This window comes from Manis javanica, chromosome 15, assembly GCF_040802235.1.
Source record: "Manis javanica isolate MJ-LG chromosome 15, MJ_LKY, whole genome shotgun sequence".
NCBI lineage: Eukaryota > Metazoa > Chordata > Mammalia > Pholidota > Manidae > Manis > Manis javanica.
In genome coordinates, this window is record NC_133170.1 from 66,022,367 (window position 1) to 66,041,579 (window position 19,213).

At 56.6% G+C, this 19,213-nt stretch overlaps 1 protein-coding gene and 1 long non-coding RNA gene across 5 annotated transcripts in view; one reads left to right on the top strand and one right to left on the bottom strand.

Moving 5' to 3' along the window:
* Window positions 1-8,068: 8,068 nt before the first annotated feature.
* Window positions 8,069-10,245, top strand: LOC140846577 (uncharacterized). Its single transcript, XR_012125815.1, has 3 exons — window positions 8,069-8,161; window positions 8,819-9,025; window positions 9,142-10,245. It is a non-coding gene; the product is annotated as an uncharacterized lncRNA (long non-coding RNA).
* A 4,019-nt stretch (window positions 10,246-14,264) lies between these two features.
* Window positions 14,265-19,213, bottom strand: part of GALNT9 (polypeptide N-acetylgalactosaminyltransferase 9) — a 58,016-nt gene continuing 53,067 nt past the window's right edge. Inside the window, exons 8-11 of one of the 4 annotated variants that reach the window (XM_037014545.2) lie at window positions 18,671-18,808; window positions 17,729-17,824; window positions 16,226-16,393; window positions 14,265-15,136 (exon numbers count right to left, since the gene is read on the bottom strand). In XM_037014545.2, the coding sequence (XP_036870440.1) occupies window positions 14,990-15,136; window positions 16,226-16,393; window positions 17,729-17,824; window positions 18,671-18,808 (549 nt within the window). In that variant the 3' untranslated portion in view covers window positions 14,265-14,989. Of the gene's footprint in view, window positions 15,137-16,225; window positions 16,435-17,728; window positions 17,825-18,670; window positions 18,809-19,213 lie in introns of all 4 variants that reach the window. The other 3 variants (XR_005060277.2, XM_037014546.2, XR_005060278.2) reach the window with 3 other exon arrangements.

Here is a 19,213-nt window from a genome sequence, read left to right on the forward strand (position 1 = left end):
GCAACTCTTATGTGGTGGGTGGGGCCCGTGCCCACAGGCTGGGGTCTGTGGAGCTGGCCATGTTTGGAGGCGCCTCCCCACCTGCCCATGCCCACTGTGTACCTGGCCTCCCTTGCTGCCCAGGGCCTCCTTTTCTGCAGCCTGGAGTGGGGGGTCAAGGTGCAGGACTGCAGGAAAGACCCCAGCCCCACAGGGCCACAGGTGTGCAGTGCAATGGCCTCAACAGGCCCCCTCCCCCTGCCTCCCGGATGGGCAGGGCCACACCCTCCCCTGAGGCAATCCGGGGACCTTCCTCCTGCATTTAGACTGTTCCAGGAGTGACTGGAAGGCTGTCTGTCCTGCTCTGTCTTCAGTGGAAGCACAGGGCAGGGGCATAAGACACTCATCCCTGCCAGGCCTGCCTGCAGAAGACACTTTTGTCCCTGGAACCACCCTCTATCTCTGTACACATGGGCATTAGGGCACTGAGTCCCAGGGGGAGGTGTGCACCCCATCAGAGGGAGTTACAGCTGGAGGCCAGGTTGTCCACCCTTTCTGTGCCCCTGTGCAGAGCAGGTGTGGGCAGCTGCCGGCCTGGGAGGAGTGCCCCCATTTCCTTTTAAAGTCCTTTCAGGGCGGAGGGGTCGCAGGAGTGATGCTAGCTTATGTGGGTTTGTAGGGACTGTTGGAGATGTCGGGAGTGAGGGGCCTCCAGCCAAGAAGGGGGAGACCCTAGCTGCCCTGCAGCCTCCAGTCCTCCATGCTGCAGCACCAGAGAAGCAGAGATCTCACAGCAGTGCCATGAGTAGGGGCCAGTCGGCCACTTTGGTCTCCAAGGAGCCCCTCCAGTGGCCTGGGGCCTTGGTGTGCAGGGGTGACAGAAAGATCTGAACTGGATGTAGGCAGTGTTCACACATTACAGTGTACCAAATGCTGCTGAATTGTGTTGTAAAATGGTGAAATTTTATGTGGGTTTCACCTGAATTTTTTCAAGCTAGTGAGTGGTATTGCAAATACTGCACAGTATACTTTCACTGAAAAGGTACTAATTGTGTATCTTAAGTCTAAAAAAATGGTTTAAAAACTAACTCAAGCTAAGGCTTGGTAATGTCTTCAGTGCTACAAACTCATTGACTGCATGGCAGGCCCTGGGTGGGAGGTGTATGTGAGGGCTCAGTGGTGTGAAGTGTCCCCAGATCACAGGTGTGTTTATGGGGAGCGTCCCCGTGTGAATGGATGTGTCCCCAGAGCTGACCCAGTGCCCTGACTCCAGGCTCCTCACAGGCAACCCTGCTGGGTGGGCAGCTCCCTCAGGCCAGCCTGTCCCCTCCCTCTGCCCCTTTGTCCATCTGCTTGTGGGGTGGTGGCTTTGTGCTGTTGCCAGTCTCTTAGCAGCCCCCTCCCCATGTGGCTCCTCAGTTCCCGCTCACTATGTGGACAGCTACCCATGTCAAAATCCACTTACCCCTGGCGTACACACGTCCCTCCTGGACAGCCGTCCAGCCCTGGGGAAGGGGGACCCTGGCCCACAGCCTTTATTTGTCAATTTGAGACCCATAAAAAACCTGGTTGAGGTACATTTCCACTGACTTCTCAGACCAGACATCAGAAAAACATTCTCAGGCTGGGGCTACAATTTCAAAATGCCTCCTAGCCAATGAGCTTCCTAGGAGTCCACAGGTCCTGGGTCGGAGAGCTGTCCAGCCCACCCTCTCCAGCCCACCCGTGCTGCACACCCCCAGGCCTCCCAGAGTCAGCCTGTGCCCCCAGGTGAGGGAGGTGTGGAGGGAGCTGGTGGGCCTCCCTAGCGAGGACCCCAACTGAAGTGGGAGGGGTAGGACTGGACAGTCTGCCTTGTCCCCGGCCACTCAGCCCAGAGAACCAGTGGGGCTTTAATTCACGTGGGAGGGGAAGTGGGCACGTGTAGATTTGTTGGGGTGGGGTGTCACTCCAGCCACTGCCTCTGTCCTCCACATCTGACTGCCCTGTCCCTCCCTCCTGTGAGGACCCCTGTGGTGACACTGGTGGGCCCACGGATCATCCAGGACAGTCCCCCATCGCGACCGTTAATCATCTGCCACTACCTTTGCTCCAGAGGTGGCTTGTATAGGCTTCCATTCGGAAGTGGATGGCAGGGCAGGCGGCAGCAAGCTGGCTGGCTTCAGGACGACACAGTCACTGTTCCTTTCTCCACCTGAATCTGGGCATTGACCACGTGGATGTCCAGGGCACCCCCAAAACCCCAGCACCATGCGCTCAGATCTGGCCAGGGCAGGGTGGCTCTGCGGGGCCCCTGCCCAGTGTTGGCCCCCGACCTGTCATGCAGCCTGGGAACAGTCATCTCCACTGGACTGGCATGAGCCATGTGGATCAGGTCTGGCGCTGGGGAGAGGGCTGCCCATCCTGCATCCTTCAGGTCCAGTGCAGAAGAGAATGGAAACCAGTCAGGAAAACAGCAATTAAGAGATAAGGTGTCTGGTTGCAGGGCAGTTCTGTCTCTGTGTCTGCAGAGCCCCTCCTCGGACAAGGCTGCTGTCAGTGAGGGGTAAGGGGCCGCCTCCCAGGGACCTGTGTGCACGAGCATCTCGATGATACTCTCCGGACACGTGGCCACTTCCTAGCAGAAGCCCCATGTTGTGTCGTGTCTGATCTTGACCCACAGTTTGATGAGCATAAGAAAATAATTGTTTTCCACCATTAATATAGATGTTCTGTTCTGTTAAAAGCCATGTCTGAATCCTGGAACAACAACCAGCTGAGCAAGGCTATTTCTTTTTTAAATTTGTGCCATATTCATCTACTGTCTCCCCTCCTACTTGGCTAATTACCTTAGCAGTGTCTAACATTCCAGCCATTTCCTGTGTGTGGCCAACCTCCAAATGGCCCCCGGGAGCCCTGTCTCCAGCACCTCAACATAGCCCCCAACCCCACCTTGCCCAGAGCTGGGCTGGGTCACTATTACGCATGGCAGAAGTGACTGTGTGTCCCTCAATCCCTCCCCCTGGTCACCAGGAAGCTTGGGCAGCCCTGGGGAGAGCCTCTAGGGAGGCACCGAGCTAGGAAGCCTCAGGGCCACATGTGTGTGAGGAGTCCAGGGGTCTGTGGGGCAGAGAGCTGGGCCCGGCTGGTGCCTTGGGGCAGGATCCAGGCAGGAGGACATGCCTGCACTTGCAACTGCTTCCTGAGTTGTTTGTGTTTATTAGATGTAGCAACTGCCCTCCAAGGAAAAATTACCCTGTTATGAAATACTTGCCCCAGCTTCCACGTCAATTTGGGCTTCATTTAAAATTCAATAATGGTGTGGCTGTCTTCCCAGGCAGTGGTGGTAATTGTTCTTGGTGGCTGGAAATGGAAGCTAGGAGGCCTTTGGGGCTAATTTCCACCCTCCCCAGCTTCCCGCCCCACCTCTCCCTGCTGCACGGGTCTAGCCCTGCCCGTGAAGGACCCCAAGGGGTTCTGCCCCCAGGTCTCAGCCTCTGAAGTAGCTCGAAATCCCTTCCGCAGATACCCTCCCCTCTGGGCCATAGAAGAGCAGGAAATCTCATTTGCTGCTATCCCTTCTGGACCTCAGCATCAACTCTCATGTGTCCTGCTCTAACCAAGCTGGCTCTTGGATTCAGGAGCAGGGGAGCCCAGCTCGGTGGCCTCCCTCTGTCCCTCCTCTCTCTGATACCCAAGCAGCAAGGGGGCCCCTAACTGGCTTTGCTGGCAGATTCACCTCCTGGCAGATGCCTTTAAATTTCCTTTTCCCTGGAACTTACTAAGTTGCCTCGGGCAGGGCTGTTTTGGGCTCTAATGGTGTTGATAGCAGGGTGCCCTGCTTGGTGCAAGGTGCTGCTGCCTGGGTGGAGGTAGTCTGGGCGGGCCACATGGGGCAGGCATCGCTGGCACTATCCATGCGCCTCATCCACTATCCATGCGCCTCCACTGCAGTCACACTGCTGTTGCTCCTCGGCTCCCCACCACAGACATTTGAAGACTTGCCTGGCTTTAAATGCCAACAATTCACTAACGAAATGGGGGTGCTGTGCAGAACTGACCCACAGGGGCCGGTGCCTGAGCAGGCCACCTGGTCCAGCATCTGACGGGCAAGGACTATACACTGGGTGTCTCTGGTGTGGACTTGTTGGCCTGGGTTGGGGAGGGTGTGGGCTATGGCCCAGGCTTTTTGTTCACTGCTCATGGGCTCTGAGCCTTGGCCTGTGTGAGGTGGGTGGGCTCCTACCTACAGGGTCCCTGTGACTGTCCCAGGGTACCCCAGTTCCTCAAGAGGAGTTGCCATCAGCTCTCTGGGAGGTGGGCACTGAGATGGAGCCAAGACTCCCCACAGTCAGGGGTCCAGGCTGTCATGGCACCCCGACCAGCACTTCTGCAGGGAGGCTGGTCTGCCGCAGGGCTCCTCTGACATGTGAGTCCCTAGTGCCCCTGGCATCCAGGGGGTGGGAGCCTCACTGAGTGCAGACGGGGCTTGGGGAGGGGCCATGGGCTTCCTGAGAGGGAGCCCCTGCCTGTCCCCCATGTCTCCTGCCAAAAGAGGAGCAGCAGCAGAGGGGCCCCCGAGTCTCTGAGGCTTGGACCCTTACCCTGGTGGGAAGGGGCTGGAGAACAGGCAGACCAGCTTGGCACTGCAAGAGGAGGACAGAAGCTGAAGTGGATCCCACTGCTCTGGAATTGATTTCCAACTAAATTTGCTGCTTTAGTCCTGGTTAACGCTGGAACAGGATCTAATCAGAGGCGGGATCCCAGCCAGGTGCTTGTGGCCATGTCTGTGCTCAGTTGATGGCGCTAGGGGTCCAGTTTTTTGTAAGGATTTGAACTCTTCCTGCACTATCGAAAGTGCCGTTAATGAGCCTCTTTGATGGTTATAGAAATACTTAATTACACATTTATTTTCTTGGGTTTCTCTGCTCTGGGTAAATTCTTTGCCCCCTCCCCCGCCCCCATCAGCCCACAAAGTACACCCATATAGCCTATGGCAAAATAATGAAAAATGCAACCAACTTCACAGACATAATGAGCTGATGAGCAAATACCTGCAGGTGGTGGAGCATGGCTCCACCCACCCTGTATCCCCCTCCGTAGGTGAGGCTGCCTCTGGCTAGGGGCAGATGGGAGGGTCCTGCCAGTCCCCTTGGAGCTGGCCAGTTGGCTCCAGCCCCTCCCCTCCCAAGAGGAGGAAGTTGGCACCATTGCTGTCCCACTGCTAACTAGGCAGGTGCTTTCAGTACTGAAAGGTGGAAAGTCTCTGGGCAGAGTTGGTTCTTTGCAGGCCCAGCACAGTCCTGGGCTCTCTGACTAAGACTCCTGAAAGAATTTCCTGAACGGAGAGGAGAGAGGCTGGGTCAGAGGCGGGGACATTGCCTGGGGTCCTGGAGACAGTCCTGATGTTCTGTGATTGCACTAACATATTTGTGGGGTGTCTGCTCTGGGCCAGGGGGGCCGGTCCTGCCCGAATGGGGCTGACATTCCATGAAGACAGAAGCAGGAAAGATGGAGAAACACCTGAGGAGGTCATGCTGAGAAGGTGCTGCCCGTGGAGAGGTGGCACAGGCGGGGAAGCCTGGGGACCTAATACCACGAGGAGGGGCTGCCTATGGGGGGATGGGGGGAAGAATCATGGAACAGCAGGAGCCGGCCCTGTAGGGAAAACCTGGGGTGAGTGAGGGCAGAAGGTGGGCTGGGGGCGGGGAGGAGACGCTGAGAGCTAGCACCTGGTAGAGGCCTTGCCATCTGTATTTCCATCGGCCCATGGAGTGCTGTCTTGGGTCCACGGGCAGGGCACTTGGGCTGAGGCAGAGACCGTATGTGCAGCTAGGTGCCAGTATGCCACTGGAGAGGCTGCCAGCCCAAGAGGACATGGCTGGAGCCACAGCAGCTGTCTTGAGCCCAACAGGACAGGCTAAGGGGATGACAGACACGTGGTTCTGGTCTCCTGGAGCCTCTGAGATGTGTCCGCAGCGTTTCCTATTCACTGCTGAAGGGGGTCCTCAGCTGGCCCCTCTCCCAGGTGCTCACCTCAGTAGTGACGCCTCTGCTCTCCCACAGAAGGGACTGGACTTCTCAGCCACAAGGAAATGACTAAGAAGATAGAGTTTTGTATGAAGAGAACTTGCTTGCTGTCCCTGTTCTGTCTTCTCAGTTTGATTCAAATGCTTGGCTCCCTAGGTAGACATATGCTTCCTTTTTGATTTCTTCAAACAGGGTGGTGGCTTAGATGCAGAAAGAAATGAGCATATAAAACAAAAACATGAGTGCTGCCATTCATGTAATGTTAGGACAAAATACGATCAGAATTCATCTCGGGGCAAATGTGTGTTGGTTTGGAGGAAATGCCCTGGCTACTCGTGGAGCAGGCTCTCCGGCCCCAAATGCTCAAAAATAAGACATGGGTGAAATTTGTCTGAACTGGGAGGGGAATGGGGGTCAGCGCTGAATGCTGAGCAACTGCAGGGTAGCCTCATGACCCCCAGAGGCAAAATAGTACATATCAGTGTCCTGGGGCCACTGTAACAAATGACCACAACCATGACATCTCAGAACAAGGGACATTTTCCCTCTCACGGGTCTGGAGGCAGGGCTGCGCTCCCTCTGGGGCTGTACGGCACCTTCCTGCCCCTCTGCCTCTCCCAGCCTCTGGTGTGACCAGCATCTTCAGTGTCCTTGGTGTGTAAATGATGCTCTTCGTGCTTAGCCAGCACAATGGCCATGCTCTGTGTCAAGGACAGGGGCCCTACCCTTCATTCCCAGCATCTGCCCAGACCAAGGCTTTTTCCACATCCTGGGCCATCTGGGCTTTGAAGAGACTGGTTCTTATGGAGGAAGAGTGGGAGGGTGGTGTGGCTGGCCACGTGGGCACACCATCTCAAATCACCCGGCCTTCATGCTGGGGACTCAGGCCGGCTGGCCTGGGGGTCTGCTGCCTGCTGCCAGCAACCTGGGCTCTCAGGACTGCTGGGCATCCCTCACGTCTGTGGTCGGCGCCTGGATGGGCGCCGGAGCTTCCGTGGGGATTGTTAGGAGGCATCACATTGCCTAATGGCTGACGTTGGGCTGGCATACAACTTACTCTTCCTGTAAGAAAGGACATTTCCCCAAAACAATTACACTTCATTTTCTGATGATGGACAGGGAATTAAATTAGAGGGTGTCAGGAGGGGCTGGGGGAGCGACTGTCTGGCATGAGGGTGGGGGCACAAAGGCCCCTGTTTGCTGGGACAGCCGCTCTCCTCTTGTCATGAAGGGTCAGTCAGCCTTTGGGAGCAAAGTGGGGTCATGGGCCTGGGGGGTCCTGCTGCCCATTTTCCCCTGTGGAGGAGGTTGTGGCTCACCCAGAGGGTGCTGCCACTCACTGCTGCAGGCCTGGGCTTTCATGGGACAAGGCGAGCCTTGCTGTGTGAGAGACCCAGGAAGGGCTGCCCTGGACCCCTCCCTGCTGGGCAGGCTGGGTGATGTCCAGCGGACTGCCCAGCTGCTGACCGGCCCAGAGGTGACCTTTTGGGTCCCTTCAGCCTAGCAGAGACTCCCAGGCCCCCACTCTACTGATTTAAAAAATAATAATTTCTTGTTATACAATATTTTCTTAATACAAAACAACTGTAGAAATTATATTTTATAATTTTAAATAACATATAGCTGTTAATATTTGTATGTAATGATGAGTTAAAACTATATATTTAAAAGATTCCCATTATTAGTTTTAATTACAATAACTATATATCAATGCATTATTAATGTATTTAAATGATTTATATTAACAATAAAAATATTAATATAATTACTATAGATACCAACTCTAGCTACAATTATGTTTCAGAAAAATGATGGAATATTATTTCTTATTATAGAAAAAACTAAGCCATGAGAAATCTCTCCTTAAACTCGCAGCTGATGCATAATCACTGTGGCCCTGGGCGTGTTTGTTTGGATACCTTTTTTCATGTACATACAGACACATATTTTTATTTATTGAGCAGAATTATACTTTCTGCACTTTTTAAACATGTTTTCTTCATTGAAGTATAGTTTGCATATAATAAAATGTGCATTTGAAAAATGTTTTTTTTTTTCATTTAGAAATAATTGGACTGGCAAGAACAGGCCTCTCCACCAGCTTCTTGACTGCACTCCACCCACCCAGCAGAGCAATGCTGCTGACCCCCAGGGCCTGCACAGGGGACCCCAGGTGCCCTGACGTCTGTGTCATCCCAGACCCCGGGGCCCTCTGGGCACAGTTTTCTAGGGAGTGCTGACTAGTTCCGCCCAACTCTCCTCAAATGAGTCTGGCTTCCCAGAGCTAAGTCCAGATTACCCTGTTTGGGCAGGAAAACCTCAGAAGCCAAGCCCTGCCCGCCTCAAACATGCCTGTTCTAAGTGTGTTGTGTGGAGGGCTGTGGTGAGTGTGTCCCCTGCAGGAGGGCATTTCCCCCAGAAAGCACCAGGAAAGTGGGAGGGTCTCAGAGGACTGGGCAGATTGTGGGCTTGGGAAAACCATGGGCATTCGCCCTGGGAGGTGCTGTTGCCCAGCAGGCTGTAAGCCCCGAGAACTGGAGGGAGGCCTCAGAGCGTGTCTCACCCCCAGGACCCCACCCCCTCGGGAGTGGCCCTTGGCTGTCGTGCCTTTACTGGGTGGTGCCAGGCCCCTCCCATCTCTGGCCAGGCCTGTGAGGTCCAAGGGGAGCATCTTTTGGCTGGGGGTTACCGTCTTCTGTCCTTTCTGTCCCTTTTCACAGGGACTCGATGTGGTCCTGAGCCCAGCAGGGGCAGGCCTCACCCTGGCTGTTCACCGTCCCGGGAGTGGCACCCAGATGCTACAGTTCATCCCATCTCTGTGTGTCTGCAGGATGTTTCCGAAAGGGATCAGCATCCACTAGGTGGACTGAGGAGAGCAGAGGGCCCCCCAGGACCAGTGGCATCGTCTGACCCACCCAGGGCCTGAGGGGAAGAAACAGGATGAGGAAGGAGGAATTTGCTGTTTGGGCTCAAGCTGGGAAGCCCACCCTCTCTCGCCCTGACATCAGCACCTTGGTCCCCAGGCCTTTGGACTCAGGTGAAATTACACCCGTGGCTCTCTTGGGTCCACAGCTTACTGATGGTGGGTCTTGGGAGCCAGGTCCTATAACCAACCTTTTTTGATACCCATTGTCTGCTTGTCTGTTTGTCTAGCACCTATCGCCTTAAGCTAGATCTTCCTCAAAGGCTTGAAGACTGAATGTCAATACCTGCAGAGCTGAGCGTGGTAGGAACCACACAACAGAAGCTCCAAGCATGTGCTGTAACCACCCACCACCTCCCACATGTGTGGTCTCCATCCTGACTCGGCATCTAAGAGATGTGGCTTCATCCCTTGAACTTGCACCCAATTTCCAGCTTCCGTCTAAGCAGGGGCTGTCCAGGGTGGGGGGGTGTCCCCAGACCATGTAGCGGCATCGGATCTGGCTGCTGTGGCTTCAGAACTGCACAGCGGACACCCTGGGGGTGGGCTCCAGGGTCAGCAGGGGCAAACTGGGAGCCACTCCACGGTGACTTTTGGGTAGAAACAAACCCAGGTTGAGATTCATGACCCAGTGCCGCAGATCGCGTCAGCATGCCGCACTGCCATGACCGACGTTTGCAGGGCGTGGACCTGTCAGCCCTCACTCTGCCACCACCAAGGGCTGACCAGGCTGCTGTGCATTAGTGCCGAGAAGCCACTTAGCTTGATTTAAAAATGACTTTCGGGTGCTTAAGAGAGCAAGAAGTAACAAACCAGGCTTCTCATCATTTTTCTCCCAGCAATTAACTGTCAAAGTTGTTAGTTTAGTTAACTGGGCTGTCTGGGGGAGGCAGTTCTTATCAATTTGGGGAAACAGCATTGCCCACGATCCCTCTGTGTGAGCCCAGCCTTTCAGGGTGCTGGGCTCACATCCCCTGGCCCTGCCTCCAGCCCTCCCTTTGGCCACTGTTCTGAGGTCCCCGAGCTCCAGGGCAGGTCCCTCAATTGCATCCTGCACCCCAACACCCAGTAGGGAAACTACTATGACTTCAGCCAACGGCAGCCCCTTGGGTTTAAAATGTGGGGATCCACAGACCGGCCAGCTTTCTCTGAGGCTGGTATGCAGTAGGTGCTAACTCAGTACCTGCCAGCTGACGCTGGGGCCCACCCCTGCCCCCAGCTGTGCATGGGGTACACGGGCAGAGCAACTGAGCTCTAAGCTTCAGGTCTAAACAAAGCTCTAGGTCAGCCTTGTTGAGATGCGCTCCAAGACCCTGTGAAGGAGCTTTCACACCCTCCCCCAACTCAAGGGCTGGGGGCCCTGCCACAAGGCTGAGGGCTCCCACAGCCCTACGGCCTTCCCCTCAACCCACTCATGTCTGGTGTACTCAGAATAAATGCATGAATGGCCAGAGAGACATGTCCCCTCAGATGCTAGGGAAGGGGGCTGCAGGGTGGGGGGACTGTGGCATGAGGGTGCCAAGCTTCTTGTCCAAGTGGGCAAGCACTCACTCAGGCGGGGCCTTGGAGCCCATGTCACAGCCCTGGTCAACTGTCATGGGGCCTCTCACCCCTCCCAGCACCCTATGGGCCCAGGCCCAGCCCTGACCCCACAGATGCCCAGGGCATGCCAAGCCTGCACGCCCACCCCTCTCTGTGCCTGTGGTTGGGCCAGGGGCCTCGGGCCCGTGGTCCCAAGAACAGGGAGGGGTTTGGCCCTTCATGTGGTTCCTCTCAGAGGCAGCACCTCCTTTGGGCTGCATGAGGGCTTGTCCCTGGCTCTTGAAGCCTTCCATCCCCATGCCTGTGGGCCTCTGGCCAGCCCCAGTCAGACCCTGACCTTCTCTGGGAGGACCCTGCTCCCTGAGCCAGATCCCACTGCCTGCTGCTCCCACAGGGTCCACCAGCTCTGACAGTGTGCACTCTACGGGAGGGCTGTCAGAGCCCTGACGCTGTTGTCAGACAAGTTCAAATTCTGATCCCATCATCTCTATCAAGAGCAGAGGAAAGACCCTGGGAGCTTCCCACTTTTCACCAGGACCATCTGCTTATTAGCAGCCTTCCCCAGAGGCCGGGCTGTCAGGTCTGGTTACAAATGAACTGTTTTAAACAAACAACATGGATTTCTCTAAATTCACTGCAGAGGTGCCTCATAATTGAATTATCAACAGGAGGGACTTGCTGTTAGGCTTTACTAAATCCTATTTGCTTGTATCTCTGCCTTTTAAGACATGACTATTGTTTAAAAAGAAAAACACTACTAGGCTGCTGGGCAGGGTCAGGCTGAGTTGAGCAAGTCCCCAGACCTGCTTGTGCAGAGCGATGGTCCGTGCCCACTTGCCCCATTGCTCCAAACTTCTGCCTCCCAATCTGTGCAATGGGCTCTCAGTACTGCTTTGGGCGATTTCAAGACTTTGTGGAATTAAAATTTTGCATTTTAAATGTTTTTCCCTGTCCCCCATGATGAGAAAGGTCGCTGGCACTGTCAGGAGGCAGGTGGGGACAGGACATTGCACGGCAGTAGACCTTCTTTGATCTGAAAAGAACCGTGTGGATGTTTGTCATGTTCCTGCACTGGGGACACCCACTGTTGGGGGATCCCTGGGAGAATGTGAACTGGGGACTGGTCAGTGTCCAGCAAGGCTCCACATGCCTGCATTGCTCGCTGCCCATTTCCACTTGCAAACGTCTCCACCGTGGACAATTTCAAGCTACTGACCTGCCATCTCAGATGTGGCGTGGAGGAGATGCACGGTGGTGCACGGGTGTTCCCACGTGCAGAAGCACTAGATGAAGATAAGTGCAAAGCATGGGTTAGGATAAAATGGAGTAAATCATTAGAAAGCAGTGAGTTTTGAGTATTTCTTTGTTTTTAATGTAATTTGTTTAATTATGGGTTTGTGCCCTTTAATTTTAGTAATAGCTGTGTTTCCCAACTGGTTCACAAAATTCCTGAAAATCTGAAAATTGGCTCTTGCGAGCTGGCGTGGTCCAGCTTGTGGGCACAAGGTGGGCACGGAACCATGCCCGATTTCATCCCTGTGCTGCTCCTCGGACCCCACATAGCGCTGGCCACAGGGAGGAGCCTGCCCACCCTTGCTGGGAGAATCCTCTGCTGGGCCCTTGCTTCCACTGACCAGTCTGGAAGCCCTGTTTACCTTCTGAGGCCCAGGGAGGTGCCACCTTCCAGTGGGCTGCCAGTCCCACTTTCTACCTTCATGTCCCTGCCCTGCCATGCAACGGGCCACGTACCCCAGGATTTCTTGTCCTATAAATCCAGCTGGCTCAGCCACAGTGGTGGAAAATTGGAGGGGGCTTCTCTCCCATTACGCCATCTCAGTTGTAGGGGCATTTTGGGGGCACCATCTGCTCCCAGAACCCCCTCTGTCATCTGAGCCCCAAGTGACCTGGCCCCCAGGCTCCCACAGCCCTGCCTTGTCCTGTGACTGGCTGATGGGAGGTGAGTCCCTGGATTGCTTCATCACCCTGCCAGTATCTTGGCCCTTCCATAACCTGTGGGGCCTGTTCCCTGTATCCCATTCCCTTTGGTGCAATCAGGGTGGCCTCAACCTCAGACCAGTGGTTAAAAAACAAATGAAGAAAACACATTGTGCCTTGAGACAAAGGAAGTGTGAACCAGGGGTCAGAGTTCAGTGGGTAGAGCATGGGCCACGGATGGTAGAGGCTCTTCCGAGCCTAGGATTGTGGCCAAACGGGGTGGGGGCAACTGCACATCATCGGAATCAGAAGCACCTGTGAGCTTGGCTCCCACATGGGGCACACCTGCCATGGGGGCAGGAGTCTACCACTAGGGTGTCCACCAGCCACAGCCACGTGTCGACACAAACCTTGCTGGGAGTGGCCCCCACAGGCCTCCCTGTGGCCACGAGCTACAGCAGCAGAGGTGACAGTGGGGTGTGTGGGTGGGAGTCTTTGGGTGGAGCTGTCCCACAGGGGTCTGGGTGGTCCTCCAGAAAAGACAGATGTGCTGGGGACTACTGCTCAAGGGGCCGAGTTGCCCACCTGGGTGACCACCGACTGACCGACAGCTTCATGCTGGGAGGGTGTAGATGGCACCTCCACCTTGGGTTGCCCTGTCCCTTCCCCACCCACTGCCCCTGGACCCAGCTGTGCCCACCCCTCACATCTGGGACCCTGACAGAGCAGGCTGTCAAATGTACCACCGTCCTAATGGGAGGATGTATGACATCGAGAAGCTGTTTTCCAGGTGCCAGGCTTTCCCTGGATCCTGTGTGGGGGCAACTGTCAATTCGCCTAATGGATTGGAACATGGGTGCGTTTCCTGGGTTTGAGACTCTGATGTCCCCTATTTTAAACCATGGCAGGTGGCTGCTGCCCCATAACTTCCCTGGGGAAGCTTCTGGACTCTCGTGGACCCGGCTCCAGTCTTTGGCTAGTGACGGACTTCGGAGGCCTCCCTCGCCCCAGCTTCTTGCCTCCACTATCGTCTTGAAATGAGGGAAGATCTGGAATAGAGAGAGGGCCTTTTTGGGACTTGGGTTGGAGCTGATGGAATTCTCTGCTGAGAATGGAGAACCCAGGATGCTTCAGAGCAGAGGACAAGGGATAGGGCCAGGAAGGGGTGGGGACCCCGGGAAGGACCTGGTGGAACTTCTCCCCAAGGTGAAAACATTGCCTCCCCCAGGGGCTGAGGGAGCAGAGCACAACAGGGGCCTCCTGATCTTTGGGGGACTCCCCACAGGAGCTGAGGTCCTGGGCACTGCCAGAAATGACCTTTCCTCTCTAGAAAGACACTACTGGGAGCAGTGACTGGGTGCGCTTCCTGGAAGGGCTGCAGACTCCCCATCCTCAGGAAGGGTGGGCTGGTGCAGTACGGTGAGCAGAGGTAGTACCTGCGAGCCCCCAGCCTGAAGCCCTGTTGTCAAGAATTCCTGGTTCCCCTGCAGGATGGGTAGACGCTTGGAAGTCAAGATGGCGCCCACACTGTCTGCACCTGGGGGACCCCTGCACTGAGGAGCCAGGCAATTTGGTTTGCAGAAGCTTAGCAGCCCATCTGCCATCCCTTCCCCTTTCTGGGTGGGCCAGACCAGCCCTGGGGCCCCACACATGGGACACTAAAGCAGGAGTGGCAGCTGGCCTCACATGTTGCCTGGCACTGGGCCTAATGGGGGGACAGGCAGAACCTGGTGCCCAGTTTCTCTCTGGGCTCCTGCAGTTTTCCCTGCAGGCCCCAGCACACCCTGGGGGGTGGGTAGGGGTTGCTTCTCACCTCCAGCCCTGGAGTGCAGAAGCCACCACCATGGACAACACATAAACAGATGGTGTGGCCTGTGTCAATAAAGCTTTATTTATAAAAACAGGCAGGGGGCTGTGGGTCATGGTTTGCTGACCCCTGCCTTGAGGATAGCAGAGCAACTCCAGAGGAGGCACCTGGCCCCAGGTGAGGCACTGGACCAGGCACCCCTGCCCCAGGCAGCGGGTTGGCTCAGACCCTAGTGGACATCAGGTCTGAGCTGTGGACTTCTCCACCTCTGTGCTGGGTTGATGCAGCCACACCACCCTCATCTCAGCACTGCTCTGCTGTCCTTAGTACTGTGGCCGGGGCCTCCCACCATGGAGGCAGCTCTGCTTGTCTGAGTTCTGGCTTAGACAACCATTAAGCAGCAGCAGCAGCTGGGCCCAGGGAGGCCATGGCTCTGCCTGCAGAGGTCATGAGCTCAGCGTCTCCGAGTTCACAGTGGGTATTTCTGCGTGGGGGTGCACAGAGGGCTTCAGCACATGCAGAGGGCTGGCCGTCCCAGCGGCCTGGACAGGAATACCGCAGAAAAGGCACGTGGTTAGGAGCTGGAGTTGGCTGTCAGCTGATGTACTCAGGCAGAACTGCGCTCCTGGTGGGTGCCCATGCCCAGGCATCTGCCTCCAGTGCACAGGGAGCCCTGCTGTCCTGGAAGAGGGCCACGGCCGTGGCAAAGTCCCAGCTGGAAAAGGTGTGGAGCAGGGCAGGGACCCAGCAGATTGGCAGCTCCCTTCTGGGGAGGGCACAGGGCAGCGCTGGGGTCAGGGCCGCATGTGCTTGACCCAGTTTCTGATAGTCCACTTCTGTCCCGAGCACCTCTGCACCACCAGCCGCAGCCCAAAGTTGGCATCCTTGGACATCTCCACCTCCAGGCACCTGCCCGTGTCTCGGCTTATAATGGGGCCACCCTGTGGGGAGGGAAACCGAGTCAGCATGGGTGCCCATGGATCCCCTCCTGGAGTTTGGGTGATGGCGAGCTCCTGTGGTCACTGCATGCCACCTGAGACTCAGGGCTGTCCATCCTCCCTCCCTGGACCGGGAACGCGCTTCCCCTGGAACTACACTCCTTAATACTGAGTGACTGGGACAGTGGGGCTGTCCTGACTCCTAGTACATCCAATTTGCCTCTTGGTCACCTCCACAGGCCCTGTGGCTTCCCAAACATGAAGGGCTGGATCCTGAGGACCCAGAATTGCATCCTGTCCTCTAAATGGACCCTTCTCCTGTGATCTGGCAGGACAGCTCATTGCAGCAGCCTCTCCTGAAACTGGACACCCCCAGGCCCCACCATGGAGAGTGGGGCCTCCCTACTGTGGTGTCTCTCCCTCCACAGGGTCTGCTCAGTGGGAGGGATGGTGGGGAAGGGTGGGTGGGTGAGGAGGGAGGACTGGGCCAGGAGAGGGCCTGGGGTCTGGGGCTGGGCGGGCGGTCAGGGGAGGAGTGGGGCGTGACCTTGCTTGTGACAGCAGGCTGCCGGAGAGCTTTAGTCAGAGCGCCATGGGCCGAGAGTGTTCTGGAAAACAGGCCGGATATGCTTGTGTCCTAACCCCCAGGACCCGGTGATGTGCTCTTCTTTGGAAATAGGGTCTCTGCAGATGTGATTAGGTAACGTGTGTGATGTTCCTGCTCAGGCAACACTCCAGTGAGGGGCGGAGGGGGCTGTGGGCAGCTGCCAGGCTCCGGACCTCAGGGAGCGGTCAGGAGGGCAGGAAGCCCAGGCTGGAGGCCACCTTTGACTCACTAGAACCCAAATGTTCATCCCTGAGGCTTGTGGTACGCACCCAGCAGGCCAGCAGGCCAGCAGCCCGAGGGCCACGACCAGGCTTCTCAACACACTTTGTCCCTTCCACCTGAGCCCCTCCCCAGGAGGCCCTGGACAAGTCACCTAACTGGGAACCAGCTCTCATGGGAGCAACTGACCCAGGCCCCTGTGCCCTGAGGCTGTCCCCTGCTGCCCCAACTCCCACCCCGTGGGCTGCCAGGAGACCCCGGCTGACCTGGGTGAAGTCCCATAGCCGCTGTGCAGGCCGTGCCACGTCCTCGCACTTCTTCAGGGCAGGTGTACGGCCCCTGCCATCGTCCACCAGGCACTTGGAGTCAGGCAGGAAGGCGGTGGAGCCCAGGGGTCCCAGCTGCAGCAAGCCCTCGGCACTGTACCGCACCAGCTGGGGAGAGGGCCTGTGAGCCTGGGGCTGGGCCAGGGGGGCTGTCCCGGGGAGGCCAGGCCGGAGGAGCCATGCTCAGCCCAGGGGTGCAGGGGCACCTGGTATGAGAGCCTGCTGGGGACTGCCCTGGCCGGCTCCTTCCTGCCCCTCCTAGCACAGCGCCATACACACCTGGCCAGAACTTTGCCCCGCCCCTCCCCGAGGGGCCCAGTGTCTGAGCCCAGAGAATCCAGGCCCATCTGAGTGTGCCCTCAAGCTGCAGCAAAAGTTGGCTTCACAGGGAACATGGCCCAAATTCACATATGCCTCGTTCATGTCAAATCACCACAGTGCCTTCCTCACATGCCCCGAGGGCCCTATGGGCACTCCACAGAACACATTTAAAATGCCAGCAGGCATGCTTAGTAATAATAACAATAAGCTGGCAGGTGCTGCTGACATGAAGGTGTCTCCTCCCCTCACCTACCTCTCTTTATCCTCATGGTCACATGCATGCATGCAGACATATACACACAAGCAAGGCACACATGTGCACATGAGCTCACATGCATATACTTGCATGCACACTCATGGACACATGCACATGCATGAGCCCACACTGCCTGAACGCGCTGTTTCTCATCATAGGAGACTGTATATTCCAGGACAACCTCACAGGGATGTGCGCTGTGACACACCTCCCCACTGTGACTCTGACGCCCTCCCACTGGGGGGTCTATGTTCTCTCCCCTAATCTGAGGAGCATGCTGACTTTGCAGGAGCATCTAGGACCTGCACAGGTCACGTCAGGTTACTGCCAGGGGGACACCCTTGAGTGTGGCTCAGACTCCAACAGCACTTTGAGGGGGACAAGGGTCATTTGGGGAAAGCACATTGGAGCTTAATGCCAGACCCCTTTAAAAAGAAGCACACACCGTCTTGCTGCAGGGGATTCTGGGGCACAGGCACCAGCAAATCTCAGGGCCATGAACACATGCCTGCTCCAACACCACCTTCTCCTGCCTGTCCAGGGTCTGGGCACCAGGACCTGGGACTTAAAGCCTGTCAAGAGTGCTGCACTGGAGCATGATGGAAGGTCGCATGGGGAGTGCTCCCAACAGGGACTAGCAACACTCCCACAGCGGGTGGCAGGGGGTGGTTCGCCCAGGCTCTTTGGTGCCCAGGGCCTGCTCTTGGTTCACCCGGACTGGGGGTCTCCTGGGGGGTCCATGCCACCCATGAGGGCCTAGCTACACCTACAGTGGCATCAGGATGCCTGCAGGGCTGCTGCACACCTGCCCCTCCAGTGCCACCTCCCTACTGTGGCCATCCAGCAGTGGCAGGTGCTGCCCCTACCTGGGAGGACATCCCATGGCAGGGGTAGAGGATGGCCCGGTCATCGTCCTCTGCACCCTGGTCCAAGCAGTAGCCGCTGGCTTTGCTGTTTCTCACCTGTGACCAGAAACCAAAGGAGAAACCCTGTTGGGGGCAGGGGTCCCAAAGGTTAAGGTGAGGCTTGAGGGCACTTTACCTAGCCCCGGGCCCCACTCCGGAGGCTGAGGGGCCTGCTCTGTGGCTTTCTCAGGAATGCTAGAGCCTCAAGCCCAGGACTCTGACAATGGGCAGGGCAGAGGCCCGGAAGGGGCTGGAGGACACAGTGACCCCACACCACGCCCCCAGGCCATGGTTCATGCATGCTGTCTGTCCTGGGTGCCTGGTTCCCCAAGCAGCTGAAGACTTCAGCAGGGCAGAGCCCAGGTGGGGCCAGGAGTTAAGGAGTGCTGTGTGTGTGCTGTGTGTTTGTTCCTCTCTTTCGCACGGGAATGTAGCTGCTACGCACGTGTGACTGCATCAGATGCTCACCCCTCTGAGGTCATGCAGGTGCGTGTTCACAGAATGTCCTGAACTGACAGAAAGTACTTGTGCCTCTGTTATAGGCAGGTGCTGCTGACAGGTTAGCACGTGGGTGTGGATGCATGTGTGGCTGTGTGCACATGAGCAAAGCTGTGCAAATGTGTACCTGGTGCCTGGGTACATGTACACATATATGTGTGATGTTTTGAGATGCTCACATGGATTCACATACATGCACATGAACATATGTGTGCATGTATACGTCTCTATCCACTTGTGTGTCCCCTCATGTGCAGGGATACAAGAGTGTTTGTGTGGGCTGACACTGGTGTGTGCCATGATACGTGACAGCGCCTGTGTACTATGCTGCCCAAGGCCCACGACCACATGTGTGAGTATGGTGTGGGGGTGGCAGGGCAGGGGCAGTGTGGGTGGAGATGGTACCTCTCCATACGTGAGCGTGTTGTTGTATGTCCTCATCTCCGGGTACACGTTCTCCAGGTACCACTTGAAACTGCGGCATTTCAGCTTTTGGCGCAGGGCCATCCGCTCAGACACATCCCCGAAGTCCACCCCCGGGTTCTGCAAGGTGGGAAGTCAGGCAGGGGGACGCTTGAGATACCAGGTCCCCGGACCCAGGTCTGCCAGTGGAGCAGGCCCGCCCCTTGGCTCCGAGCCTATCTGGGGGTGACCGCCCCACGAGGTCTGGGGCCGCCTCTCCAACCTGCCTGCTTTGCAGCCAGTCCTGCTAGAGACCAGCCCCACCCCACCCACTCCAGAGGGAAGACTGCCCTCAACCATCCTGCCTGATAAGGGTGGGATCTGGGCCAGGCCAGACAGACTATGCCAATGTGGGCCATTGTGGCCCAGGTGACTTCTGCAGGGGCTCATGTGGGAGGTCAGCTGGGTGGACATGGGTGACCCCTGTGCAAACTGGACCTGGGCTTGGCTGAGCACCCCTGGTTGGCTTTGTGCACGGCACCGCTG